The sequence below is a fragment of the Lactuca serriola genome, chromosome 9 (genome assembly GCF_051521515.1).
Source record: "Lactuca serriola cultivar US96UC23 chromosome 9, Lser_US96UC23_V15, whole genome shotgun sequence".
In the NCBI taxonomy this organism is placed as follows: domain Eukaryota; kingdom Viridiplantae; phylum Streptophyta; class Magnoliopsida; order Asterales; family Asteraceae; genus Lactuca; species Lactuca serriola.
The window spans coordinates 30,098,626-30,123,598 of record NC_136416.1 but is presented as its reverse complement, the minus strand read 5'-3'; the positions used below and the strand labels follow the sequence as shown (position 1 = coordinate 30,123,598).

General features: G+C 44.1%; 1 protein-coding gene across 1 annotated transcript; it reads right to left on the bottom strand.

The window, feature by feature from the left end:
* Positions 1–8,645: 8,645 nt before the first annotated feature.
* LOC145075488 (uncharacterized) lies at positions 8,646–9,440 on the bottom strand. Its single transcript, XM_079021720.1, has one exon. It carries the CDS (start codon positions 9,438–9,440, stop codon positions 8,646–8,648), a length of 795 nt encoding a protein of 264 aa, XP_078877846.1.
* Between the last annotated feature and the right edge of the window lie 15,533 nt (positions 9,441–24,973).

Sequence of the window (24,973 nt, the reverse complement as noted above, 5' to 3'; positions counted from 1 at the left end):
CCACACATGTTTGGCCCAATCAACCCTCGGGTTGGAATACCAAACATATCAGGTCCAATCAATGGGTCCGGTCATCCTCAGGATGGAATACCCTATATTGGAATACCTCTATGAACATAACTCTGGTCTACTCATAACTTGAGATCCAAGGATCTATCCTTGCGTCTTATCCACAATCCTCTGATCTGTCACAATTGAGTACAACTCCCCGGAATCTCAACAAAACATCTATTTCGAACGCGCTCTTACAAGGGACATAACTAACACAATCTCTATGCCCACAACCTATGACTGGAATACCCTTACATGATCCTCAACATAGCTCTAAATTGCTTCTGAGCCCACAACATGAGTCTGGTATGCCCTCTCCAGCCCTCAGCTCATGACTGGAATGCTCCTGATAACCTATCGACAATGTTGTCGTCACTTCAGATGTCCAACACTCCATCCTGGAGGTACTCACCTCCTCCATTTCCCAATAAGGCCTAAACAATGTCCTTCACAACACCAACAAGTTTCACAGTGTTGAAACCTCACCCTACACTATCCACTTGTAGAACAAGTTGCTACCCCATAACATATATATACTCAGAACCTGATCATACAACTAACAAAACCCATATAAAGTCTTCAGCATACTCCATCAGCATGTTCAATACTTAGGGACAGACCTATTGATTGCTATAGCATAGCAACATACTCAATACCCTCACATATATCTACAAACACATACAGAGTCTTCAGCATGACTAGACCGCCTCACCAGGCCTTCAGTCTATCTGGAACACTCTCAGAACCTTCAGCATGTCTGGACCACCTCTTTGGGCCTTCAGCCTTTCTGGACCGTTCTTTGAACCTTCAGCATGTGTGGACCTCCTCTCTGGGACTTCAGTCTGTCTGGACCGTTCTCTGAGCCTTCGACCTGACTGGTACGCCCTACCAGTCTTCAGTCTATCCGGACCGCTCTAAACTTTTGAGCATCTCCCTGGACCACCCTCTTGGTGATCTTTTCCATGTAGACTGTTCTCACCCACTTAGGGTTTCGAACTCCTGATCCATTTCATGGACTCTAACCCTGGCCTAACCTTAGGCCTCATGTTGATAGTCCACCTTCTCGGAAAATCGTGGTCTGATCCCTGACCTGCGTATCTACTACATTCGCTAAATAACCCACACACTTGTGTTGAATGTACTATCGAGCCCTGGCAGCTAACAAAACCCACAATCTATCAATCCAAGAACCCTCAAAGTCGAGCACACACTCGACTGAACACCCAAACTGAACTCAATTCATGACTAGAACCCCAACCTGGTTCCCCAAATCCTACTATCAAGCACCAAGAAGACGTGTTTCTTATGTTGGGGAGTTTTACCGAACCCCCAACCAACACAACCTTCAAACCAAGCAGCCACTAGGGCCTCCATTCTCCCTGTCGGGTTATGAAACTTATCTCTATTTCAAAACCTCTCCCGCTTTTGCATCCCGAGGTAACTCTCCCCCACTTAGATTCGACTAAGCCTTCACAATCATGAAAATTGGAGGATTCCCAATCTAAACTTTTAGAATTGAAATGAATTATAAGTTATAGAATTTCCTTATGTCGAATCTTTTCAACATAAAAATACTCATATATATATATATATATATATATATATATCATTGACGAAATTTGATTAAAATCTCAATCTAAACTTTTAGAATTGAAATGAAGTATAAGTTTCTCTCCCTTAATTATAGAAAAACAACTTTTCATCCCTGCAACTTTGCGAATTGAAAACTTTGTTTTCTATAACTAACATTGCTAACTTGCAACGCTTACCATAATAATTATGCTCCCACTAGCATAATAATTCTTTTTGTTACTTGCATAACATTTATGCTCCCACTAGCTGTGACATAGATCCAGAAATCAGCTGGACTTCTAGAAATCAATACTTTATTGACTTACTTACCAAAGTTCAGATTTATGACACGAGATGCTTCGATAAGCCTTTATCTAAGCTCACACACTTTTTATGAGAAATCCTCATATGTGTGTTTAAACAATTTTATAACTTGCAGCAATAAGTCTCAAATGTTTAGACCTTTTTCCATTTATCACAATTCGAACTATGAAGAGGGATGCCGTAGTCATAATCTAATTTTAGAATGCAAATATCACAATTGCTAACTCTTTAAAATCTACTTAGTGAAAGTGTTTCCTCACAATCATTTTCATGAATTGGAGAGAAACCTTATGACACTTAGATTTTTATGGTGTATGTGTTCCTATCCATGTGAATTTGTCATAACCATAATCTTAAGACAAGGTTAGTGACAAATCCAAACTCATATGGACTGAACTTATCTAATCTTAATTCCTTTCCACCTGGCAGCACAAGGGCCTACCATTGCTTCCAGGTTGTAATGCAAACAATTGAGAACTCATAAAACTCACATGCATAGTCAACCAATTGGAATAGGCACAATAATATGAATATGTCAAACACGATAGGTTACAAACCTCAAGTTTTGTGCTAGTGATTAACAATAGGTTTGACTCTTGATTAGTTCTTAAAACTTTTTAAGATCTTTAAGACTTTCACTGACCTCTTGACATATAAGTTTCTCTCTATCAAGAAACATTTCTTGACAAACAAATATTCAAGAGTTAGTGCGATTTCTTATCAAGACAAACACTTTTGACAATCGGTCTTAGTTGATCTTTGTTTTATCCAAAACATTACAACTTACCAATTTCAAATGTACAAGAGTAGAAAACATTTTACTCTACATTTGTTGATATGTCACTCAATATATAATCTTGGAGGATGACTCTAAGATTTGATTTTGGAACGAAGTATGATTCATCTTAATTGGTTTAACCATTTCAACAATTCCTAATTCCTCTTCTTAGCCAAACAAATGCACTAAGATATCCTTAGAGGATCAAATTATGATATGGCTTTCATAATCATTAAGATGGTCATAAAACACGACACTCAAGTGCTCTCCCATCTTTTCAGATTGGAGAAACTTTTATCTTTCTGCCTACTTTGATTCTTCTTATTCGTTCTGCTATACATTGAGACTTTTCAATGACTCAGAATTACACTTAATCTTGTAAGCATAACCATATTTAATAACTTCAGTAAATTATGACAAATAGTCTTATCGTTCTTTGTGATGGACTTGACCAGCGCACAACCAAGTGTACCCGATCCCTTAGTCCTTTACTTGACTCACATATACATGTGAACAAGGAATTAGTCTTAATTTCCCAAAGACGAAGGTTGTCATTCATCATACAATACAAGTTGCATGATCCAAGTTTTTGTCCAAATAAAACTTGGGTGATGAGAATCTTTCCTTATTTGGTAAATTTGACACTATCACAAATGAAAGAATCAAGTCCATATTGCTAAACATACAAACATCAATTTTCACAAATGCCATTGCAAGGAAATATAAAATAATATAAAATCAAAAAAATTTCTTTATTTATAAAAAATGTGCGGAAAACTTTTCCTTACAATGCAATTACAAATGAAAACTATGTTATTACGAATTTGTAAGCAATCTATCATAACTCTTAAGCAGCAGCTCAAAATCCAATCATCGAACCATGCAATCAAAATCCATCTCTTCGTGATCAAACTCAGCATGCCTTTCCTTTAAGCTTCCTTTGATCCTACAAAACATCAAAATGTAATCTATCACATATGTATTAAGAATCTACCAATAGGAACTTAATAGAGTTAGATAGAGGACTTACCTAAAGCAGAGTCAAACCTTTTTTATTCTACCTTCTCTTAGATCATTCAGGTAGTCTAGGCAGCTTCACTTCCAATGTCCCTTCAAATGACAGTAGAAACAATTGGCTTCTTTTGCATTGCACATGAGACAATCCCATAACTGGGCTTTCTCTTGTGATCAAAGCTTTTGACCATGGCCAATTCCTTTTGATGCGACCTTGCTTTGTCTCCTCTGCGAGTGCTTCTAAGGGATTACGAAAGAGCTCTACAAGATCACAAGAAAGAAAGGCCATCAGTCGTTTCCTAGGAGGAGGCTCCCGGAAAGACGCTCTGACGGTCAAGTTAGGTGGGATTTAGGATTTGTGTAAAGATCGCTGGAAGAAGATTGCTTACCCTTTGGGATCACGTTCATGCCCTTTTATACCTAGCGACCCTGCTCTTTCGTACGAGACAAGATCGCTTTTTGGGGGGACAAGGTCAGAGGCGTTGATTGGAGGTTTGTGCGTATCTTTTTGTTAGAGCACTGCCATTGGCTATGGCGGTAATGCTCTGACCATTTGCCTTGTCGCATGATTGTATCTTTTGTCTTGGCGCTGGAGCGTCTCTGGCAGGTGCGAGCCTTTCACCGGGGCGACCGACTCTTTGGGGCGCTGGCGGGCGCTGAGCCCTCTAAGCTTGGCTCGGCCAGTGCGCCAGGTTCCTTGGTTGGGCGGACTCTTCCGTGCTAGCTTAGCACGTCATCAAGTCCCCCAGCCCGGTAGCCATAGCGTTTTAGTACTACCTACGACGTTCTGGGCTTGATTACTCTACACGTGTCGAGTCCCTGTTGGCCCGTTGTTCTGGTTTTAATGACAACGTGACCGCTTATGATGGCGAGCGGCTACGTCATCATGTCAGATATTTTGAATATCCCACCCTCTATGTCTTCTTATAAGAGTGTTTATTATGTTTCTTCATTTACGCTTTCTTTCCTTTGTTGTTCTTCTTCTCCAAGTTTGCTTTCCTCCCTCCTCTCTTTTCTCTTATGGCGAGTCCTCCAGGGATTGTCCCTTCTGTTACTAAATGTCAGCAGCTTTGAGGTCACCTATGGCCTTTATTCTTTGGACGGTGTGGAGTTCCCTTCGCCGGGCTTTTCTATCATGTCCACTCCTCCCGAAAAGGTTGGGGTTTATCAGAAAACCCTAGATGCTGGTCTTCATCTTCTGCTAACCGAATTCCATGAGGAAGTTCTTCAAAAGGATGGTTGTAGTATTCAAATGCTGACTCTGAATGCTGTGAACAAATTTGTGGCATTCGAGATGATCTGTCGGGCCAACGGTTACCTCCCCGATTATTTCGTGTTCAAATACTTCTTCAGATTTTGCTGTACTGGGGATAAGTACACATTTTCTGTCTGGTGAGGAGGGCACACCCTAGTTCCCGACGGACGAACACCCAAAAATTGGCAGGATAAATGGCTTTGGGTGAACTAGGGTTTGGTCGGTAGTGGTCATTATCATGCTAATACCTTCGCTAATAGCACTCCCAAGCTCTTTCCCCATAATCAGGGTGGGGCTGACTTCTTGAAGAATATCCAGGTGTCTCCCGAGGATTATTCTGAAGCTATGTTGTCCAGCATGTGGATGAGACCTTCCTAGAGGCGTCGTGGCAAGACGGTCGTTTTCTTTATCGTTGTCGATGGTATGTATCTATGTTTTCCTTCCCATTATTTGTTTGGGAACGCTTGTTAGGATTAGGGTTCTAATCTTTTAGGGCCTTCGTGTGCTGGTACAACTCCTTATGCTTTCATATTTTCAGGTGTTGAGTCCCCCTTATCCATGGATGAGGTCTTGCGAAAACGCTATCGAGGGTAAGTTGGAGTGCCGGGAAGTGGACCTAGTTGAGCGCGTTCCTCTGCCTTGTCGGCTGGATCAGCTTGCTTTGACCGCCGCAATGCCTGTTCCCCCGACCGCGGGGGGGGGGGGGGGGGGGGAGGAATCGTCATCTGTCGCGGTGGATCCTCTGGCCGCTCGTCCTATTTCCGCCATCATGCCGTTGGGTGGTGCTCGTTACACTTCTGCTGAGGGCGAGGAGGACAGCAAGGACGGTATCATCTTAGATGTTCGGCGCATGCAAGCTAAGAGGAAAGTTGTATTGGCCATGGGTGAGGCATTCGCCGGTGTTCCTAATGTTGCCAAGTGGGTTCAGACCAGGCACAACTTCTCCCTCCTTCTGAGCTCTATTTCTTCAACGCCGACGACCGTGGTAGTGATCCCTGATGACGATGCTCAACAGTCCGAAGGGGACAATGGGGCGTCTAAACAGCTGGTTGTTCCTGCTCTTGTTGCTTCTTCTGTTTCTATCGACTCCTCACCTCCAAGTGGTCCTATTAACCCTGGAAAGCTCCCACTTCTCCAGGTGGGGGTGCTGGTGAAGGCTCTTCTGGGCCCTCTCCTTTAGTTCCTGCTTGGAATCTTCATAACGAGTCCCGCCTTTTGGTTCATTCTAACACTGTGGAGTTCGATCGAAATGCCTTCCCTCCAGCTGTTGTTGTAGATATGGAGGCCATGGGCAGCCCCGCCATTTCTCATAACATGACTTATGTTGCGGCCCATGCCATGTTTTACCTCATTGCAGGGGCGCAACGTATCCAATCGCTAGATGAGATGGAGGTTGCGTATGCTAGGTGTGGATCTCGTGTGGCTGAATTGGAGCGTCGTGTTTCTGAGCTTAGTGGTGATCTTCATCGTTTAGAATACAAATATCAGCTTCTTGTTTCTAAAAAAGTTGTTGTATAGGAAGTCAAGTCCGGTCTGGAAACGAAGATTGATTCTCAGGTTAATGAATGTTTGATGATCCAGGTTGAGAGTCTTGATCGTGACGTTGTTGATCGTGACCGAGTGATCACCGCCCTGCAGGCGAGTGCTGATGTTGCGCAGCATGATCTGGATTGGTTGCTACGGGTGGGCGTTGTGCGATTTGTTGATAGGCTGATTAAACATTCGGACTTTACGAGCGTCGTGAGTCTTATTCGGTATTTTGCCTTTGTTGCCGGAGTGGAGTCTGTTCGTGCTGGGTCTCATGATTTTGCAATTAGCTCCCCCTCCTCTGGTCCTATCGTGAGTGTAAATGAGGCTCTTCTAGCCTTCTCCATGATGGACCACGCTTCGCTGTTGGGATTAGGGGATTTGGACATCCACGGGATTCATGAACTTTGTGCTTTCTCTAGTTCTGAAGGCACTCCTGAAGGTATGGTAGATGATGATGATATTGTTCCTGTTGCTGGTGAGAATACCCCTTGTTCTTTCATTGGTGGTGATGGTCTTGTTGTTAAAGGTGTTGGTGGTGGCGTGGGTAGCAAAGGTATTGGTGATGATGCGGTTGTTATTACTGGAGAGAAAGTTGTTGTCGAGAGTGGTGAGGTAGTTGGTGTCAAGAGTGGCGGTCTTGAGAAAGTTGGTGTAGAGAGTGATGGCGAGGATGGTGGTGGGAAGGTTGTTATTGATGGTGACGAGGCTTCATGTGCTACCCCTCCTGGGGTGTGAAAACTTTACTTTCGTTGTTTGTTTGTACGTTTTGGATGTTTGGACTCTGGACCCTGATGTAGTGTTGATTGTTTTTTTTTTGTTTCAATGTTTTGTTGGTGTTTTTCTCTACGTAATGTTGGGCCTTTTTTGCTAACTCGTTTGATTACATGTGTTGATTTATAAGGTGTAATACACTAAGTATTAGAAGTCGATGCGCTAAGCATCTGTGTTGAGCATGAAAATTAATACCCTAAGCATTAGAAGCTGATGCACTAAGCATTGTATTTAATACACTGAGTATTAGAAGTTGATGCACTAAGCATTGTATTTAATACACTGAGTATTAGAAGCTGGTGCACTAAGCATTGTATTTAACAGACTGAGTGTTAGAAGCTGATGAATTAAGCATTGTATTTAATACACTAAGTATTAGGTACGTTGAGTACGAGATTCAATACACTAAGTATCACGACTTGGTACACTGAGTACAAAGTTTTTAACTCGTCTGATGACGAAGCCTTCCCTCGTTAACATGTTGTGTATTCGAACGTTGTCAGTGTCGAGTTCGTTGGGTGTTGACCGTTTGGAATGCTGCCCTAGGCACTAAGTGGGGCTTATCTGGTGGGATGACTCAGTCTTTTGGTTTCATTCCTCTGGCATAGAAGTTCTTTTTTAGAAATAAAATTTTCTCAAGTTTCTTGCATTCCAGGTTCTTGGTATTTGCCTCCCCTCCATTATCTCTAGGGCATATGCCCCTTTCTGGTTTGCTTTAACAACCTTATATGGGCCCTCCCACACAGGGCCCAATTTTCCCTGCAGATGAGCCCGACTTGCCTCGTTTCTTCTTAGTACATACTCTCCTATTTTGAATGCTTTCTCTTTAACCCTCTGATTGTAATATCTTTCCACCGCACGTTTTTAAGCGGCCTGGCGTATGTATGACTTCTCACGCCGTTCTTCAAGGATGTCTAAGTTCATCCTCAGGTCCTGAGAGTTGGCTTTTTCTTCTGTATGGATTGTCATAAATGTGCATATTGTTACTTCCATTGGGAGCATCGCCTCTGTTCCATACGTTAGGTTGAATGGGGCTTCTCGTGTGCTTGTCTGTGGAGTGGTTCTGTACGACCATAGCACCGCTGGTATCTCCTCGGCCCAGTTTCCTTTATCCTTCCCTAACCGTTTCTTGATCCCGTTTAAGATGGTTTGGTTGGATACTTCTTTCTGCCCATTTGCCTGTGGAGGTGCTACTGATGTGAACCGTTGGTTAATTCCCTTGCTGGCACGCCACTCCTTGAATGGGTTCTCAGCGAATTGTAGCCCATTATCGCTAACAAGCGTCCTAGGTGTACCAAATCTAGTCATGATGTTTTTCCAGACAAATTTGATCATTTGTCTTTCGGATATTCATGCCAATCGTTCCGCTTCGATCCATTTCGTGAAATAATCCACAGCGACCACCATGTATTTCAGTTTTCTCAGTGCTTCCGGGAATGGTCCTACACTGTCTATTCCCCACTGATAAAACGGCCAGGGGTTGGATATATTGGATAAAGGTGTCGGTGGGTTTGCTTGGACTGGGGAGAATGCTTGGCATTCCCCGCACTTCCTTGTTAGCTCTGCTGCATCCTGGTTTTCGGTAGGCCAGTAGATCCCCATCTGGAGCACCTTCCCTGTTAAGGCGTGTGCGCCCTCGTGTGTGCCCGCTTGGCTTGCGTGTGCTTCATGCAGGGCTTCTTTCCCTTTGGCCTCGTCTACACACCTTAGCCATGGTGTGGTGAACCCCTTCCAATACAGTTCTCTGTTTATTAGCGCGTACGAGGGTGCCTTTATGCGTATTTTCCTGGCATCGTCATGGACACCTTGTTGTAAGTATTCAATTAGCGGGGTCATCCACGTGGGTCCGGTTGTTGTGAAGGTGCTTACTTGTCTTTCATCTATACTTCTTTCTTTAATCACTTCAACCAAAACTTTCTTTGACAAGTGATCAAAGCATGTTGACGCTAACTTGCTTAGGGTGTCTGCCCTCCTGTTCTCACTCCTTGGGATTTGCTTGATTGTGAACTCCTTAAAAGATTTGGTGAGCTGTCGCACTATTTTGACGTACCTCTCCATCCTTTTATCCCTCATCTCGAAGTTCCCATTAACCTGGTTGGCGGCCAGCCTTGAGTCTGTCAGTGCTGATACGGCCTCTGTTCCCATCTGCTTGGCCAGGCATAGCCCAACGAGCAGTGCTTCGTACTCGGCCTCATTGTTTGAGGTGTGGAAATCAAATCAGAGAGCGTAGGTTATTTCTTCTCCCTCTGGGCTGGTGAATATTAGGCCTACCCCGAAGCCCTCTCTGCTAGATGCCCCATCAGTGTACAACGTCCATCTCCGATTGTTTCCTTGGATTTCTTTTACTGTCAAGATTCCTTCTTAGGTTATGTCTTCCCTGCCGGGGATTTCCAGCAGGAAATCTGTCAACGCTTGTCCTTTAATGCTCGTCCTCAGTCAATAGCTGATGTCGTGCTCACCTAATTCAATTGCCCATTTTGCGAGTCGGCCTGATGTTTCTGGCTTGAGCAGTATTTCTTTAATCGAGCAGCTTGTCAGGACCTCGATCTAGTGCGCTTGAAAGTAGCGTCTCAACCGTCGTGCAGCGTAAATGATCGCTAGCACCAGTTTCTCTAGAGCAGGGTAACTGAGTTGATGGCCTTATAGTGCTCGGATGACGAAGTACACTGGCTTCTGCTCTCCCTCCCTTTCTACAACCAATACGGAGGATATGGCCTCATTTGAGGTTGAGAGATATAGCTGCAACGTCTCGCCCAGGATAGGGCTAGCCAGTGTGGGTAACTTGTGTAGTGCCTCTTTGATCTTCTGGAGTGCTGACTCTGCCGCCGCCGTCCATTGAAAGTTACTTTTCTCGATACAAACCTTTAGTGTGTGAAAAAGTGACATGGATTTGTCAACTGATTTCAAGATTAACCTACTGAGCGTTGTGAGCTTCCTGTTCAGGCTCTGGTAACATAATATCCTAAGAACTGTCCTTCTTCCACCCCAAAGGTACATTTTCCTGGGTTTAACTTCATTTTCACCTTTTCCAACATTCTGAAGGTTTCTTCAACATCTCGTAACATGTTTGCTTCATCCTAGCTTTTAATAACCATGTCGTCAACATATACCTCGATGTTTCTTCCAATTTGGTTGGAGAATATCGAGTCAACCAGCCGCTGATACGTTGTTCCCGCATTTTTCAGCCAAACGGCATTTTAGTGTAACAAAAGGTGTCGTGGTCGGTATAAAAGGATTGTTGGATAAGGTGTCTAAGTCCATAACTATTTCTGGTATGTACTTGACTCGACCCGGCATGGTCCATTTGGGTTGCATGACATCATGCATTTGGATAGACTAAATGAGAGAAATAACACTTGTGGTTTATTAATATATTATAAGTTCTAATATATTAATAGTATTATTTAATTATTATTGATCAAGAATTAATTTGGAATTAATTAAGTGATCAAAAGATGACTAATTAAATATATGGGTTGATTATGTAAATCATCCATAACTTGTATAGTATGCTAAAAGGCTCCATGGATTATCAAGTTGGGTTAAACCCATAGGATGCTCCATGGGAGTTACAAACCCATGGATCATGGAAATGAAGATTCATGACACATTAGGGTTTACATGGTGTAACCCTAGATGTGTCACACAATATAAGGAACATGTTATCTACCAAAATCGGCTACACTAAGGGAATAAGAGCGCTAGGCCAATTTTACAAGTGTGTGCATTCTCTCAAGAGTCATTCCAAAGGCATTTGGTGTTGTGTGAAGCATTTGAGGCATCACACTTGGGGTGCTAGGCTCTCAAGGTTTTCAAGCAATCAAATCAACTACAAGGTATGTAATTCTAGCCATCCTTTTAGGATAAAAGTTCCCCATGTATGCTAGATAGGATTATGAACCTTGGAAATCATATTTTGCATGTATTTTAGAAAACAATAGATCCAAGGTTATTAGGGTTGCATGTACACTAAGGAAGTGTTATAATGCTCAAAACCCTTCAGTGGTATCAGAGCCTATGCTTGTTTGTGAATACTTGATGCAAAATACTATTGAAAATTGATTTTTTGCTGTCTACACAGGGGACTCGACGAGTCCATGGGGAGGACTCGACGAGTCCAAGTGAAAATGCAACCAACTCGGCGAGTCAGTTCGTGCACTCGACGAGTTGGCCATGCAGAATGCAGAATTTTGATTTGTGCTGCTGGAAATGGACTGGAAACATTACCCTAAACTGTTTTGGTGTTATAAAACTTGTTTTAGATGGTGTAATGGTTCTTCTAATCCATTTACAATGGCTAATATCAATTTTTCATGATTATATGTGTTCATATGTTCTTGAAATTTTGATATGAATGTTCATGTTCTTATGAGTTCTTGATAGATCATAGGAGTTACTTGTTTATATGATTAATTCATGATCTTTATGTGTTTTAATGGAGTCCATAACTTGTCCTCAAGTTATGGATAACCAAAAGTCTCTTTTTGTTAAATGCCATTAAAAGAACACATAAGTTATAAAATGAAGAGTCTTCATTTTAATGACTCATAAGTTATGAATGTGAAAGGTTTTTTAAAGTTACAAAACTTGCCCTCAAGTTTTGGAACATGTAAAGTCACTTAATAAACTTTAGTTCCAACCCTTAGAATTTTAAAAGTTAAAATTCAACTCTTATATTTTATAATATTATAAGTTAATAATATATATATATATATATGTATATATATATATATATATATATATATATATTGTAACAGCCCGGATTCCCAGGTATTATTTATTTATTTATTTATTTTTGATGATTTGTGAGAAGACTCGGCGAGTTGGAACCTAGACTCGCCGAGTATGATCGCGGATTTGGAGGCGGGTTCGCGCCCGGACTCGGCGAGTCCGCGCTGTTTAATGAAACCCTAATTTCTCGGGTTTGGAGCCTATTTAAAGGGCCTTATGGCTGTCATTTGTGCTCACTAGTCCCTTGAGAGAAACCCTAGTGAGCTTGAGCGTTTGGAGTAAGTCAAGGAGCCATTATTGACCCTCGAGGTGTTATCTAGAAAGGGAAAGGAAGCAATAGCCAAGGGGAAACAAGAGGAGCCACTTCCTGAAGATTTGAGGTCCAGAACATCACGTTTGAGGTACTATTTTCGAGCCATTCTCTGTTATGTTGATGTTCATGTTGATTTAGGGCTTATTGAGCCCTTTTGTGGCTAGATCTAGTGCTTCCTTGGTCCCTTAAGCGAGTTAGGTTCTGGATCTGGACCCTTGGAGGTCCAGAGTGTCCCTTTGTCCAAGCTTTTTATGAATCTATGGGGGTTTTGGATTGGGGTCTTTGTGCTTGAGGTCAAAACACCATTTATGAGGCATGGGGTGTGTTATGAGCACCAAGACATGAACTTTACGTGATGAATGTGCTTGGGAGGACCAGATCTATGAGTTGTTGGAGCGGATCTGACCTCAGAAGTGAGATTGAGTTGGTGCATGGCATGGACTCGCCGAGTCCGAAGAACAGACTCGGCGAGTAGCATGAAGTTTGTCCTTAACCACTCAGCGAGTGGTCTTGCCGAGTTAAAGGTCGACTCAGTGAGCCAGGGAGAGTTAGAGAGGGTTGACAGGCGGATTGAGTCGAGCTGGAACTCGTCGAGTTGTTCTTGAGACTCGGCGAGTTGAGTCGTGGTGGCCCCACGATTCATGTCAGGTGGAACTCGTCGAGTCAGGGGAGTACTCGACGTGCCAAAAGAGAATCCTAGAGAGTTGGTGAATACGTATAGACTCGTCGAGTCGCCCTAGTGCACTCACCGAGTCCGGTCAAAGTTGACCGTTGACCGTTGACCAGAGTTGACCAGTGTTGACTTGATAGGGGTAGTCAACCTTAGTGGTAAAAGTGTTAATTAGAGATGTATGATGTTATAGGAGGATTATAGCTCGGAGGATCGAGCACGAGTGATTTCCAAGATTCGCGGGTTATCGAGATATACGAGGTGAGTCTTCTCACTATACTTTACCTCGAGTAGGTATTCAGAGTTATGTGACAGAGTATGTGTATGTTATATGTATGTTATGTGTTGTACTGCATGATGTCTATGTGATTTATGTTGTGCATGTTTATAGAGTTGGAACCGGAAGGTTCCCAAAGTTAGAACCAGTGGGTTCACAGAGTAGGGTCTACGGACCCACAGAGTTATAGCCTCGAGTGGCTAATATGTGTTATGTGTGGTATTTTGGGGAACTCACTAAGCTTTGTGCTTACAGTGTTAGTGTTGTTTGTTTCAGGTACTAGTGATGACCGTGGGAAGGCGCCGACTTGATCTGTACACACGCAAGGGATTTTTATGTTATGTGATCTTGGGATTTTGTATGATGTGAATTGGAGATTTAAACTTGATGTTTTATGAAAATTAAATGAAAAATATTTTTATATTTTGCGAAAAATTATTTTGAAATTCACGGTGTTACAAGTTGGTATCAGAGCCTTGGTTTGAGGGATTCGAGTACACCTTCGGGCGTATTTGAACTCAAACTGAGGATTTGAGAAGTATTTTCAAAAAGAGTAAAAGATTTTGAAAAGAAACGCAGAGCGGATTTGTGTGTACGATCAGTCCGCGCCCGAACGGTGATTTCCCAAAATACCCTCATGTTATGTGTTATTGATATTGATATGATGTATTTGCATGCTAGAGTAGGCTAAGTATTCCTATTAGGACTAGAGTGGCCTGATTTGTGATGCCTTAGCCTAGGAAGTGGTGAGCTGCTATGAGATGCTTGAGAGTGAGTAGGTAGCAGTGAGAGGCTTATGAGGGATCTATTAGAGAATAGCCTGTGCATGATTGAGTACTTGGAATTTGGGATCCGAAGAGGAGGACTTGGGGTGTATTCTGATACGGTGTGGACAGTAGTATTGGGCCCGTACTACTAAAAGCACCGGAGCGGTGTACAGCCCAAGTAAGAATCTTTGGAATACCAAGGATCAAGGAGGAATGAGTTGTCGAGTGTGAGTATGCTCGAAGGGGTTCTAATTTTTCGTATGTTGTATTTCAGAGGTAGATCATGGTGAGGACATGTTTGATGCCTGAGAAAAGTGATACCAGTGATGAGGAGATCCGCCGGATCATCCACGAGGAGGTGGTTGCAGCCATCAGGGCAGAGATACCAGAGATGTTCGGGTCTATTAAGACCACGCTAATTAAGACCTTTGATGAGCGTTATGCCGCTCTTTCTGAGACTGTTGTTGCAACGGCCACCGCAACTATTGCTGCCGCGAGGCCGCAAGGTGGTGATGCGTTGCTCTTCCGGGAGTTCAGAAACACAAAACCACCAGAGTTTGATGGGACCCAGGACCCGGTGGCAGCTATGAGGTGGATTTCTGATATAGAGGGGTGTTTCTTCACTTGCTCATCTCCTGAGCATTTGAAGGTTCGGTTCGCGCTAAACCAGCTTCGCTTGGGAGCGAAGGACTGGCGGAAGTTTGTGACGGCGCATTTTACGCCTGCTAAGCTTGCGGCAGTGACCTGGGAGAGGTTCACTGCCATGTTCCGAGATGAGTACGTTCCCCAGGTGGAGAGGGAGCGTTTGGCACAGGAGTTTCTGACCCTCAAGTAGGGTATTGAGTCAGTTACAGCGATCACCAGGATGTTCCATGAGAGGGCGATGTTCTGCCCTGAGCACGTGTCCACTGAGCAGGCACGTATGAGCCGATATTTGAGTATTTTGAGGCGATACATTCGGGAGTTCGCGGCGAACTCCTCGTACCGGACATTTGCTGAGCTTCAGGCAAATGCCCGGAAGAGGGAGATTGAGCTGGAGACTCAGGCCAGGGAGGAGGCGGAGTCTCAGGGGAGGGATCGGCGACCAGCACAGTCTCAGCCGACAGCCAAGCGAGCCAAGCCCGCTGATCCCAAACCTGGGAGCCAGAAGGGCCGCACTTGTGGGAAGTGTGGCAAGGGTCATGATGGAGTCTGCAGAGCAGGATCTTGCTACAAATGTGACAAGGAGGGGCATATGGCCAAGGATTGCCCCAAGGGGTTTGCAGTGTGCTTCCACTGCAATCAGACCGGACACCGGAAGGAAGAGTGTCTGCAGTTGCGAGGGTCATCTCAGGGAGCACCTCAGGGATCTGCCCCTGCCGCCATCAGAGCTACAGAGAGTCGGCCGGTGAAGGCCGAGGCGCCGAGGGCACGAGGGAGAGCCTTTCAGCTGACCGCGGAGGAGGTCCGCGCAGCGCCCGATTTCGTGGCTGGTATGTATTCTTTCATGTATTTATTTTGATATTGAGATATTATGCTTATGTTATGTTATGCGTAGATACTTTTCTTGTGAATTTTGTACCTGCCTTGGTGTTATTTGACTCGGGTGCGAGTCGGTCTTTTGTATCTTTGGCTTTTAGTCAGCATATCAGTGTTAGTCGTGAGGCGTTGAGTCGGCCTCTGAGAGTTTCCATAGCTGATGAGAGGGTGATTCATGCCACGGAGGTTCTTTGAGGTTGCATAGTCGAGATATTCGGTGTTGAGTTCCCGATTGATCTGGTTCCTATTGCGATGGGTGATGTCTGTGTCATTGTGGGCATGGACTGGATGAGCAGATTCGGTGCGGTTATCGACTGCGAGCGTCAGCTGGTGACCATACGAGACCCTAGTGGGGGAGTTCTTTCTGTGTATGGCGAGGGTACACGTTCAGGATCAGCGTTTTGTTCGGCCGCTAGAGCGAGGCAGTGTCTACAGCAGGGCTGTAAGGGTTTTGTGGCGTATGTGATGGATACGCGGGTGGATTCCGAGAGGCCGAGTTCAGTAGAGGAGGTTCCGGTGGTGCATGAGTTTCCGGATGTATTTCCCGAGGAGTTGTCGGGTGTGCCTCCTATGAGGCAAGTGCAGTTCAGTATCGATTTGGTTCCGGGAGCCGCGCCTATCGCTAAGGTGCCTTATCGCCTTGCACCTCCAGAGATGCAAGAGTTATCCTCGCAGCTTCAGGAGCTGTTGGGGAAGGGATTTATTCGGCCGAGCAGCTCGCCGTGGGGAGCGCCTATCCTGTTCGTCAAGAAGAAGGATAGTTCACACCAGATGTGCATTGATTACCGGGAGTTGAACAAGCTAACGGTCAAGAACCGTTACCCATTGCCGAGGATCGACGATTTATTCGATTAGTTGCAGGGAGCATCTTGGTTCTCCAAGCTCGATTTGAGGTCTGGATATCATCAGGTGAGGGTGCGGGATGAGGACGTCCAGAAGACAGCGTTCAGGACGCGTTATGGGCATTATGAGTTTGTGGTGATGCCTTTTGGGCTCACCAATGCCCCGGCGGTGTTCATGGATCTCATGAACCGAGTGTGTAGGCCGATGCTGGATCGGTCGGTAATTGTGTTTATCGACGACATTTTGGTATATTCGAGATCTAGAGAGCAGCATGAGGAGCATTTGAGCGAGGTTCTCGGAGTTCTGAGGTCGGAGAGGCTTTATGCCAAATTCTCCAAGTGTGATTTCTGGTTGCGGGAGGTCCAGTTCTTAGGACATCTCGTTAACCAGGAAGGGATATTGGTCGATCCGGCCAAGGTTGAGGCGGTGATGAGTTGGGAAGTGCCGAGATCACCCTCCGAGATCAGGAGTTTCCTAGGGTTGGCAGGGTATTATCGGAGGTTTATTAAGGATTTCTCCAAGATCGCAGTGACACTCACCAGATTGACCCGGAAGGGTGTTGCTTTTTCATGGGGCCCCAAGCAGCAGGCCTCCTTTGAGACACTTCGCCAAAGGTTGTGCGAAGCCCCGATGTTAGCTCTCCCGGAAGGGATGGAGGACTTTGTGGTATACTGTGATGCATCGATTTTGGGTTTGGGAGCGGTGCTGATGCAGAGGGGGCATGTGATAGCATATGCATCGAGGCAGCTGAAGCCTCATGAGACGAGATATCCCACCCATGATCTAGAGTTGGGGGCAGTGGTGTTCGCCCTCAAGATTTGGCGTCACTACTTGTATGGGGTTCAGTGTACGATATACACGGACCATAAGAGTTTGAAGTATTTGATGGATCAACCCAACCTAAATATGCGTCAGAGAAGGTGGTTGGATGTTGTCAAGGATTATGATTGTGAGATCCTGTACCACCCAGGCAAGGCTAATGTGGTAGCCGATGCATTGAGCCGCAGGGTGGAGAGCACCCCGCTGCGGGAGGTATGTTTGAGATTGACCGTGATAGCTCTAGTATTGGACGCCATTCGTGGGGCACAGGCCGAGGTTGTGCGACCTGAGATGCAAAATAGGGAACGGGTTGTTGGTTTTGTTTCAGAGTTCGTTACCGATGGTCGGGGGCTTATGACATTTCAGGGGCGTATCTGGGTACCGTTTGTGGGAGGAACGCGTACCATTTTGATGGAGGAGGCGCATCAGTCGAAATTTTCGATCCATCCGGGGGCCACTAAGATGTATTTGGATTTGAGAAAGGAGTATTGGTGGCCCTGTATGAAGAGGGATGTCGTGTGGTTTGTTGAGAGGTGCTTGACCTGTCGTAGGGTTAAGGCTGAGCACCAGAGGCCGCATGGTAAGTTGCAGCCATTGGAGGTTCCCGAATGGAAATGGGAACAGATCACTATGGATTTCATCACCAAATTGCCAAGGACTGCCAGAGGAGTTGATGCAATTTGGGTGATTGTTGACAGATTGACGAACAACGCTCACTTCCTTGCTATCAGCGAGAGTTCCTCAGCAGAGAAATTGGCGGAGGTGTATGTGAGGGAAGTGGTATCTCGGCATGGGGTGCCGATCTCGATTGTTTCAGACCTTGATCTGCGTTTCACTTCCAGATTCTGGAAGAAGTTTCATGAGGAGTTGGGTACTAGACTGCATTTTAGTACCGCATATCATCCCCAGACAGACGGTCAGAGTGAGCGGACGATTCAGACGCTCGAGGACATGCTCCGAGCATGTGTGTTGGATTTTGGGGGTAGCTGGGATGCATATTTGCCCTTGGCAGAGTTTTCCTACAACAACAGCCATCATTCGAGCATTGGTATGCCACCCTTTGAGCTGTTGTATGGGAGGAGGTGTCGGACCCCCATTTGTTGGGGAGAGGTTGGTCAGCGGGTGATGGGCAGTACAGAGATCGTGCTTCAGACGACAGATCAGATTTAGCAGGTCAGACAGAGGTTGTTGGCCGCTCAGAGCTGACAGAAGGGTTATGCAGACAGACGCAGGTCCGAGCTTGAGTTTCAAGTCGGCGACCTTGTACTCCTGAAGGTCTCTCCTTGGAAAGGAGTGATTCGATTCAGGAAGAGGGGCAAGTTGGGACCCCGATATATTGGTCCTTTCCGAGTGATCGCGAGGGTAGGCCGGGTAGCCTATCGTTTGGATTTGCCAGCAGAGTTGGGGCAGATTCACGACACTTTTCATGTGTCGCAGCTGAGGAAGTGTATAGCCGATGAGTCGGCAGTGGTTCCATTAGAGTATATTCAGGTGGATGCGAGCCTGAATTATGCCGAGAGACCAGTGGCCATCAGAGATCGGAAAATCAAGGTTTTGAGGAACAAGGAGGTACCCCTGGTGTTGGTTCAGTGGCAGCATCGGAGGAGACCGGAGATGACCTGGGAGCCGGAGCGTGAGATGCGTGAGCAGCATCCGGAGCTATTTGCAGAGCGAGACTTCGAGGGCGAAGTCTAGTTCTAGTGGGGGAGAATTGTAACAGCCCGGATTCCCAGGTATTATTTATTTATTTATTTATTTTTGATGATTTGTGAGAAGACTCGGCGAGTTGGAACCTAGACTCGCCGAGTATGATCGCGGATTTGGACGCGGGTTCGCGCCCAGACTCGGCGAGTCCGCTCTGTTTAATGAAACCCTAATTTCTCGGGTTTGGAGCCTATTTAAAGGGCCTTATGGCCGTCATTTGTGCTCACCAGTCCCTTGAAAGAAACCCTAGTGAGCTTGAGCGTTTGGAGTAAGTCAAGGAGCCATTATTGACCTTGGAGGTGTTATCTAGCAAGCGAAAGGAAGCAATAGCCAAGGGGAAACAAGAGGAGCCATTTCCTGAAGATTTGAGGTCCAGAACATCACGTTTGAGGTACTATTTTCGAGCCATTCTCTGTTATGTTGATGTTCATGTTGATTTAGGGCTTATTGAGCCCTTTTGTGGCTAGATCTAGTGCTTCCTTGGTCCCTTAAGCGAGTTAGGTTCTGGATCTGGACCCTTGGAGGTCCAGAGTGTCCCTTTGTCCAAGCTTTTTATGAATCCATGGGGGTTTTGGATTGGGGTCTTTGTGCTTAAGGTCAAAACACCATTTATGAGGCATGGGGTGTGTTATGAGCACCAAGACATGACCTTTACGTGATGAATGTGCTTGGGAGGACCAGATCTATGAGTTGTTGGAGCGGATCTGACCTCAGAAGTGAGATTGAGTTGGTGCATGGCATGGACTCGCCGAGTCCGAAGAACAGACTCGGCGAGTAGCATGAAGTTTGTCCTTAACCACTCAGCGAGTGGTCTTGCCGAGTTAAAGGTCGACTCAGTGAGTCAGGGAGAGTTAGAGAGGGTTGACAGGCGGATTGAGTCGAGCTGGAACTCGTCGAGTTGTTCTTGAGACTCGGCGAGTTGAGTCGTGGTGGCCCCGCGATTCATGCCAGGTGGAACTCGTCGAGTCAGGGGAGTACTCGACGTGCCAAAAGAGAATCCTAGAGAGTTGGTGAATACGTATAGACTCGCCGAGTCGCCCTAGTGCACTCGCCGAGTCCGGTCAAAGTTGACCGTTGACCGTTGACTAGAGTTGACCAGTGTTGACTTGATAGGGGTAGTCAACCTTAGCGGTAAAAGTGTTAATTAGAGATGTATGATGTTATAGGAGGATTATAGCTCGGAGGTTCGAGCACGAGTGATTTCCAAGATTCGCGGGTTATCGAGATATACGAGGTGAGTCTTCTCACTATACTTTACCTCGAGTAGGTATTCAGAGTTATGTGACAGAGTATGTGTATGTTATATGTATGTTATGTGTTGTACTGCATGATGTCTATGTGATTTATGATGTGCGTGTTTATAGAGTTGGAACCGGAAGGTTCCCAGAGTTACAACCAGTGGGTTCACAGAGTAGGGTCTACGGACCCACAGAGTTATAGCCTCGAGTGGCTAATATGTGTTATGTGTGGTATTTTGGGGAACTCACTAAGCTTTGTGCTTACAGTGTTAGTGTTGTTTGTTTCAGGTACTAGTGATGACCGTGGGAAGGCGCCGGCTTGATCTGTACACACGCAAGGGATTTTTATGTTATGTGATCTTGGGATTTTGTATGATGTGAATTGGAGATTTAAACTTGATGTTTTATGAAAATTAAATGAAAAATGTTTTTATATTTTGCGAAAAATTATTTTGAAATTCACGGTGTTACATATATATATATATATATATATATATATATATATATAAGATCAAGTCGTCTTACCGCTAGTACGCCTCATTCATGAAGCCGGTCTATAAGGGGGTATAAGGTTGTTGCCTACAAAATGGCAGCTTAATGGGTGTCCACTCTCACCCACCGCTTCCTTGATCGGTGGTGGGTCGTTAGCCGAACAGGTAGGACAAGGACTTATAAATTCTCATTAAAAGTATGATGAATATTATAAAGTAACTAAATGTTTTATTAAATTCCCAATCTTAGTTACTTTAGGAAAAATGTGAATAAGGTGCTAATCCATGAAATTACACTTTACACTTTGTTTAAGTCATTGGTGGAGCGTGTGTGGTTAACCGGCACACTAACTTTGACTTAACAGGGTAGGTAAAGGGTGACTTAAGGTTTATCATAGTATCGGTGGAGCGTGTGTGGTTAACCGGCACATCGATTGAGTGATTAACTTTAAGGGTACCAAGTGATTTTCTTGGTTACTTCACACCTCGTTTTGTGATCCTCGTTATCCCAGTCACAAAACTTGGAGGGCACACTCGAGATTGAAACATGCCTTTGAAAAGTTCATTGAATCTCAAAAGAATCTAGGAATTTCTAAGAACCAATTAAAAACCTAATATTTATATTTTGTTTTTCATGGTGGAAATTGGTGATTCATCATTCACCTACCTTTCAAATATGTTATAGCTTGGATTACGGCATACCTCTTCTAAGTTATAATATATTGTGATTGGGTCCTAGCCTTAAAATTACATTTGGGTGTTTTATTAAGGACTATATATATATATATATATATATATATATATATATATATATATATCTAAACTAATCTATTCTTTCTTCTCACTCAGATGTCTTCAAACAATGCTGCATGGATCCTTTACCCTTATGAACTTGTGTGGGAAAGTCACTTTTGATGGATCCAACTTCAATGAATGGATCAGAAACATCAGGATGATTACCCGCTACGACGACAAAGAATATGTCCTCGATAAGTAGCTTAAGGAGATTGATGAGACCACTGCTACTCCACAGGAGATCGCTGACTTCCGGACTCATGAAAGAGATGCCACCAAAGTGGCATGCATTATGATGGCCACCATGACAGCAGAACTTCAAAAGTCCTATGAGGACTTCTACCCTTTTGAAATGCACCAAGATATGATGGAAAGATACCATCAGAGTGGTCGTCAAGAGTGGTATGAAATAATCTGCGCCATGATAACAACCAGGATGAAGGACGGAGACTTCGTCACGAGCCACATGCAGAAAATGCAAAGGTATGTGGATCGTTTGATGAAGCTTAATGTGAACTTCCCTGAGGAGCTTGCAATAGATATCATTTTGCACTCCTTACCCTCATGCTATGATCAATTCCGCATGACATACCACATGAATAAAGAAGAAGTCACACTCAGCAAACTTCAGGGACTCCTAAAGACCGCAGAAACAGGTCTTAAAGGTAAGTCGGTTGTTAACACTCCTACTCCTACTCCAAAATCTGCCCCTGTCTTGGCAATCGAGAAAGGTAGAGGGAAGAAGAGAAAGAGATCTTCGAAGGGTACCAAGGCTAGGATCCTTGATGGCTCTTCTTCAAGTGGAACCAAGAAAGGTTTCGTCACTCCTTCTTCTGACCCAAAAGAGGTTGAATGCTTCTATCGCCATGAAAAGTCGCACTGGAAGCGGAACTGCCCAAAGTACCAGCAAGATGTGAAGGATGGGAAAGTTAAACCCAACCATGCAAGTATTTACATTATCTTATCTAATAAGTCACCCTATTCTAACTATTGGGTCCTTGATACCAGTTGCGGTATTCATATTTGTACTGATTTGCAGGGACTAAGAAGAAGTGAGAATGTGGAGCAAGGAAGAATAAACTTAATCATGGGGAATAAGAAAGCTTTACCTGTCACCAAAATTGGAGTTTATACTTTATCGCTAACTAGTGGGTTTAATTTAGATTTGAATAAATGTTGTTATTCGCCAGAAATGGAAAGAAATATTATTTCCTTTCATGCATTGTACAAACAAGGTTTTACCTTTTCATTTTATAATGAAGTTGGTTTGATTAATGCTTTCTTTAATAATGTTCTTTATTTTAAAGCATTACCTTGTGATGGTGTGTATGAAATTGTATATGTGGTTGATAACTTAGGAAATAATGTATTGTGTATTGATTCTATTAATGATAATAACTTGGATAAAGCATCATTATGGCATTGTCGTCTTGCACATATAAGCAAGAAACGCATAGGCCAACTCCAAAGGGATGGAGTCTTAGAGTCATTTGATCTAAAGTAAGATGATAGTTGCGAATCATGCTTACTTGGAAAAATGACAAAGTCACCCTTCACAGGTTCTTGTGATATGGGTGATGGTTTGTTGGATCTTGTACACACGGATGTGTGTGGACCCTTCAAACATGCCACAAGGGATGCTAATCATTATTATTTGACTTTTACTGATGATTACAATAGATATGGATATGTCTACTTAATCAAGCATAACTCAGAGACTTTTGAAAGGTTTAAAGATTTTAAACAGGAAGTCGAGAATCAATTGGGCGGGAACATTAAGATGCTTCGATCCGATCGAGTTGGTGAGTATCTTAGTTTAGAGTTCCTCGACTATCTTAGGGAATGTGGGATTGTCTCACAATTGACACCTCCCATGACAACGCAGTTGAATGGTATGGCTGATAGGCGTAATCTAACCTTGTTGGATATGGTTCGATCCATGATGAGTCAAGCTTCGCTACCAATCTCATTTTGAGGGTATGCCTTAGAGACTGCCGCCCATATCCTTAATTTGGTCTCTACAAAGAAAGTTGCGAAAACTCCTCATGAGACGTGGACTGGAAAAGTACCCAAACTAGACCACATCAAGATTTGGGGTTGCGAGGCTTTCTTGAGACGCGAGACTCATGATAAGCTCGAACCTCGAAGTGAGAGATGTATTTTCATCAACTACCCACAGAAATCCTTTGGTTACCTCTTCTACAGACCTAGTGAAAATGTGGTCTTTGTAGCTAGGAGGGCTGTCTTTCGAGAGAGGGAGAGTTCATAAGCCAAGGAAACAGTGGGAGGCAAGTTGACCTTGAAGAAATTCAAGAGTCAAGTGGTGAAGGAACTTCAAACCCTAGCACTCAACCTGAGGAGGAAACTCATGTTGAGCCAATTGACAAGTCTGTACCTTTGAGGCGTTCCACGAGAGTTAGGAATGCACCTGAGCATTACTATGGATTCCATATTACTGCGGAAGGTGATACACTTATCAGTGATGAGACACTGATAGGTCTGGATGAACCTAATAGTTATGCGGAAGCCATGGCATGCCCTGAGTCAGCCAAGTGGAAAGAGGCAATGGACAGCAAGATATAGTCCATGTATGACAATCAAGTTTGGAACTTGGTTGACAATGTACCAGGTCGTAAGATAGTTGGGTGCAAGTGGATCTTCAAGAAGAAGACCGACATGGATGGTAATGTACACACTTATAAGGCACGACTAGTTGCAAATGGTTTCTCTCAAACTCTGAAAGTTGATTATGATGAGACCTTTTCTCCAGTAGCCAAGATTAAGTCTATTAGGGTTATGTTAGCCATAGATGCATTTCATGACTATGAAATATGGCAAATGGATGTCAAAATTGCTTTCCTTAATGGAAAGTTGGCTGAGGATGTTTACATGAGTGAGCCAGAGAGTTTTGTCAATACAGAGTACCCTAATATAGTGTGTAAGCTTGAGAAATCCATTTATGGATTAAAGAAAGCATCTCGCAGATGGAATCTTTGCTATGATGAGAAAGTCAAAAGTTTGGCTTTTCTAAGAGTGAAGATGAATCTTGTGTATATGTCAAGGCTAGTGGGAGTTTAATTAGCTTTTTGGTATTGTATGTGGATGACATACTACTCATAGGAAATGACATCCCAACTCTGCAGGAAGTTAAGTCCTAGCTTGGGAAGTGTTTCTCTATGAAGGACCTAGGAGAAGCTTCCTATATTCTAGTGATAAGGATCTTGAGAGACCGGAGTAAAAGACTAATTGGACTTAGTCAAAGTACCTACTTGGATAAGGTGTTTAAGAGGTTCAGCATGCAGGACTCCAAGAAAGGAGAGTTACCTATCCAGAGTAACACCAGATTGAGTAAGACACAAAGCCCAAGTACTGAGGCTGAGATAGAAGAAATGAGTTGAGTACCTTATGCTTCGGCTGTAGGATCGATCATGTATGCTATGACGTGTACTCGACCTGATGTAACCTTTGCTTTAAGCATGGTTAGCAGGTATCAGGGGAAACCTGAAAAGGCA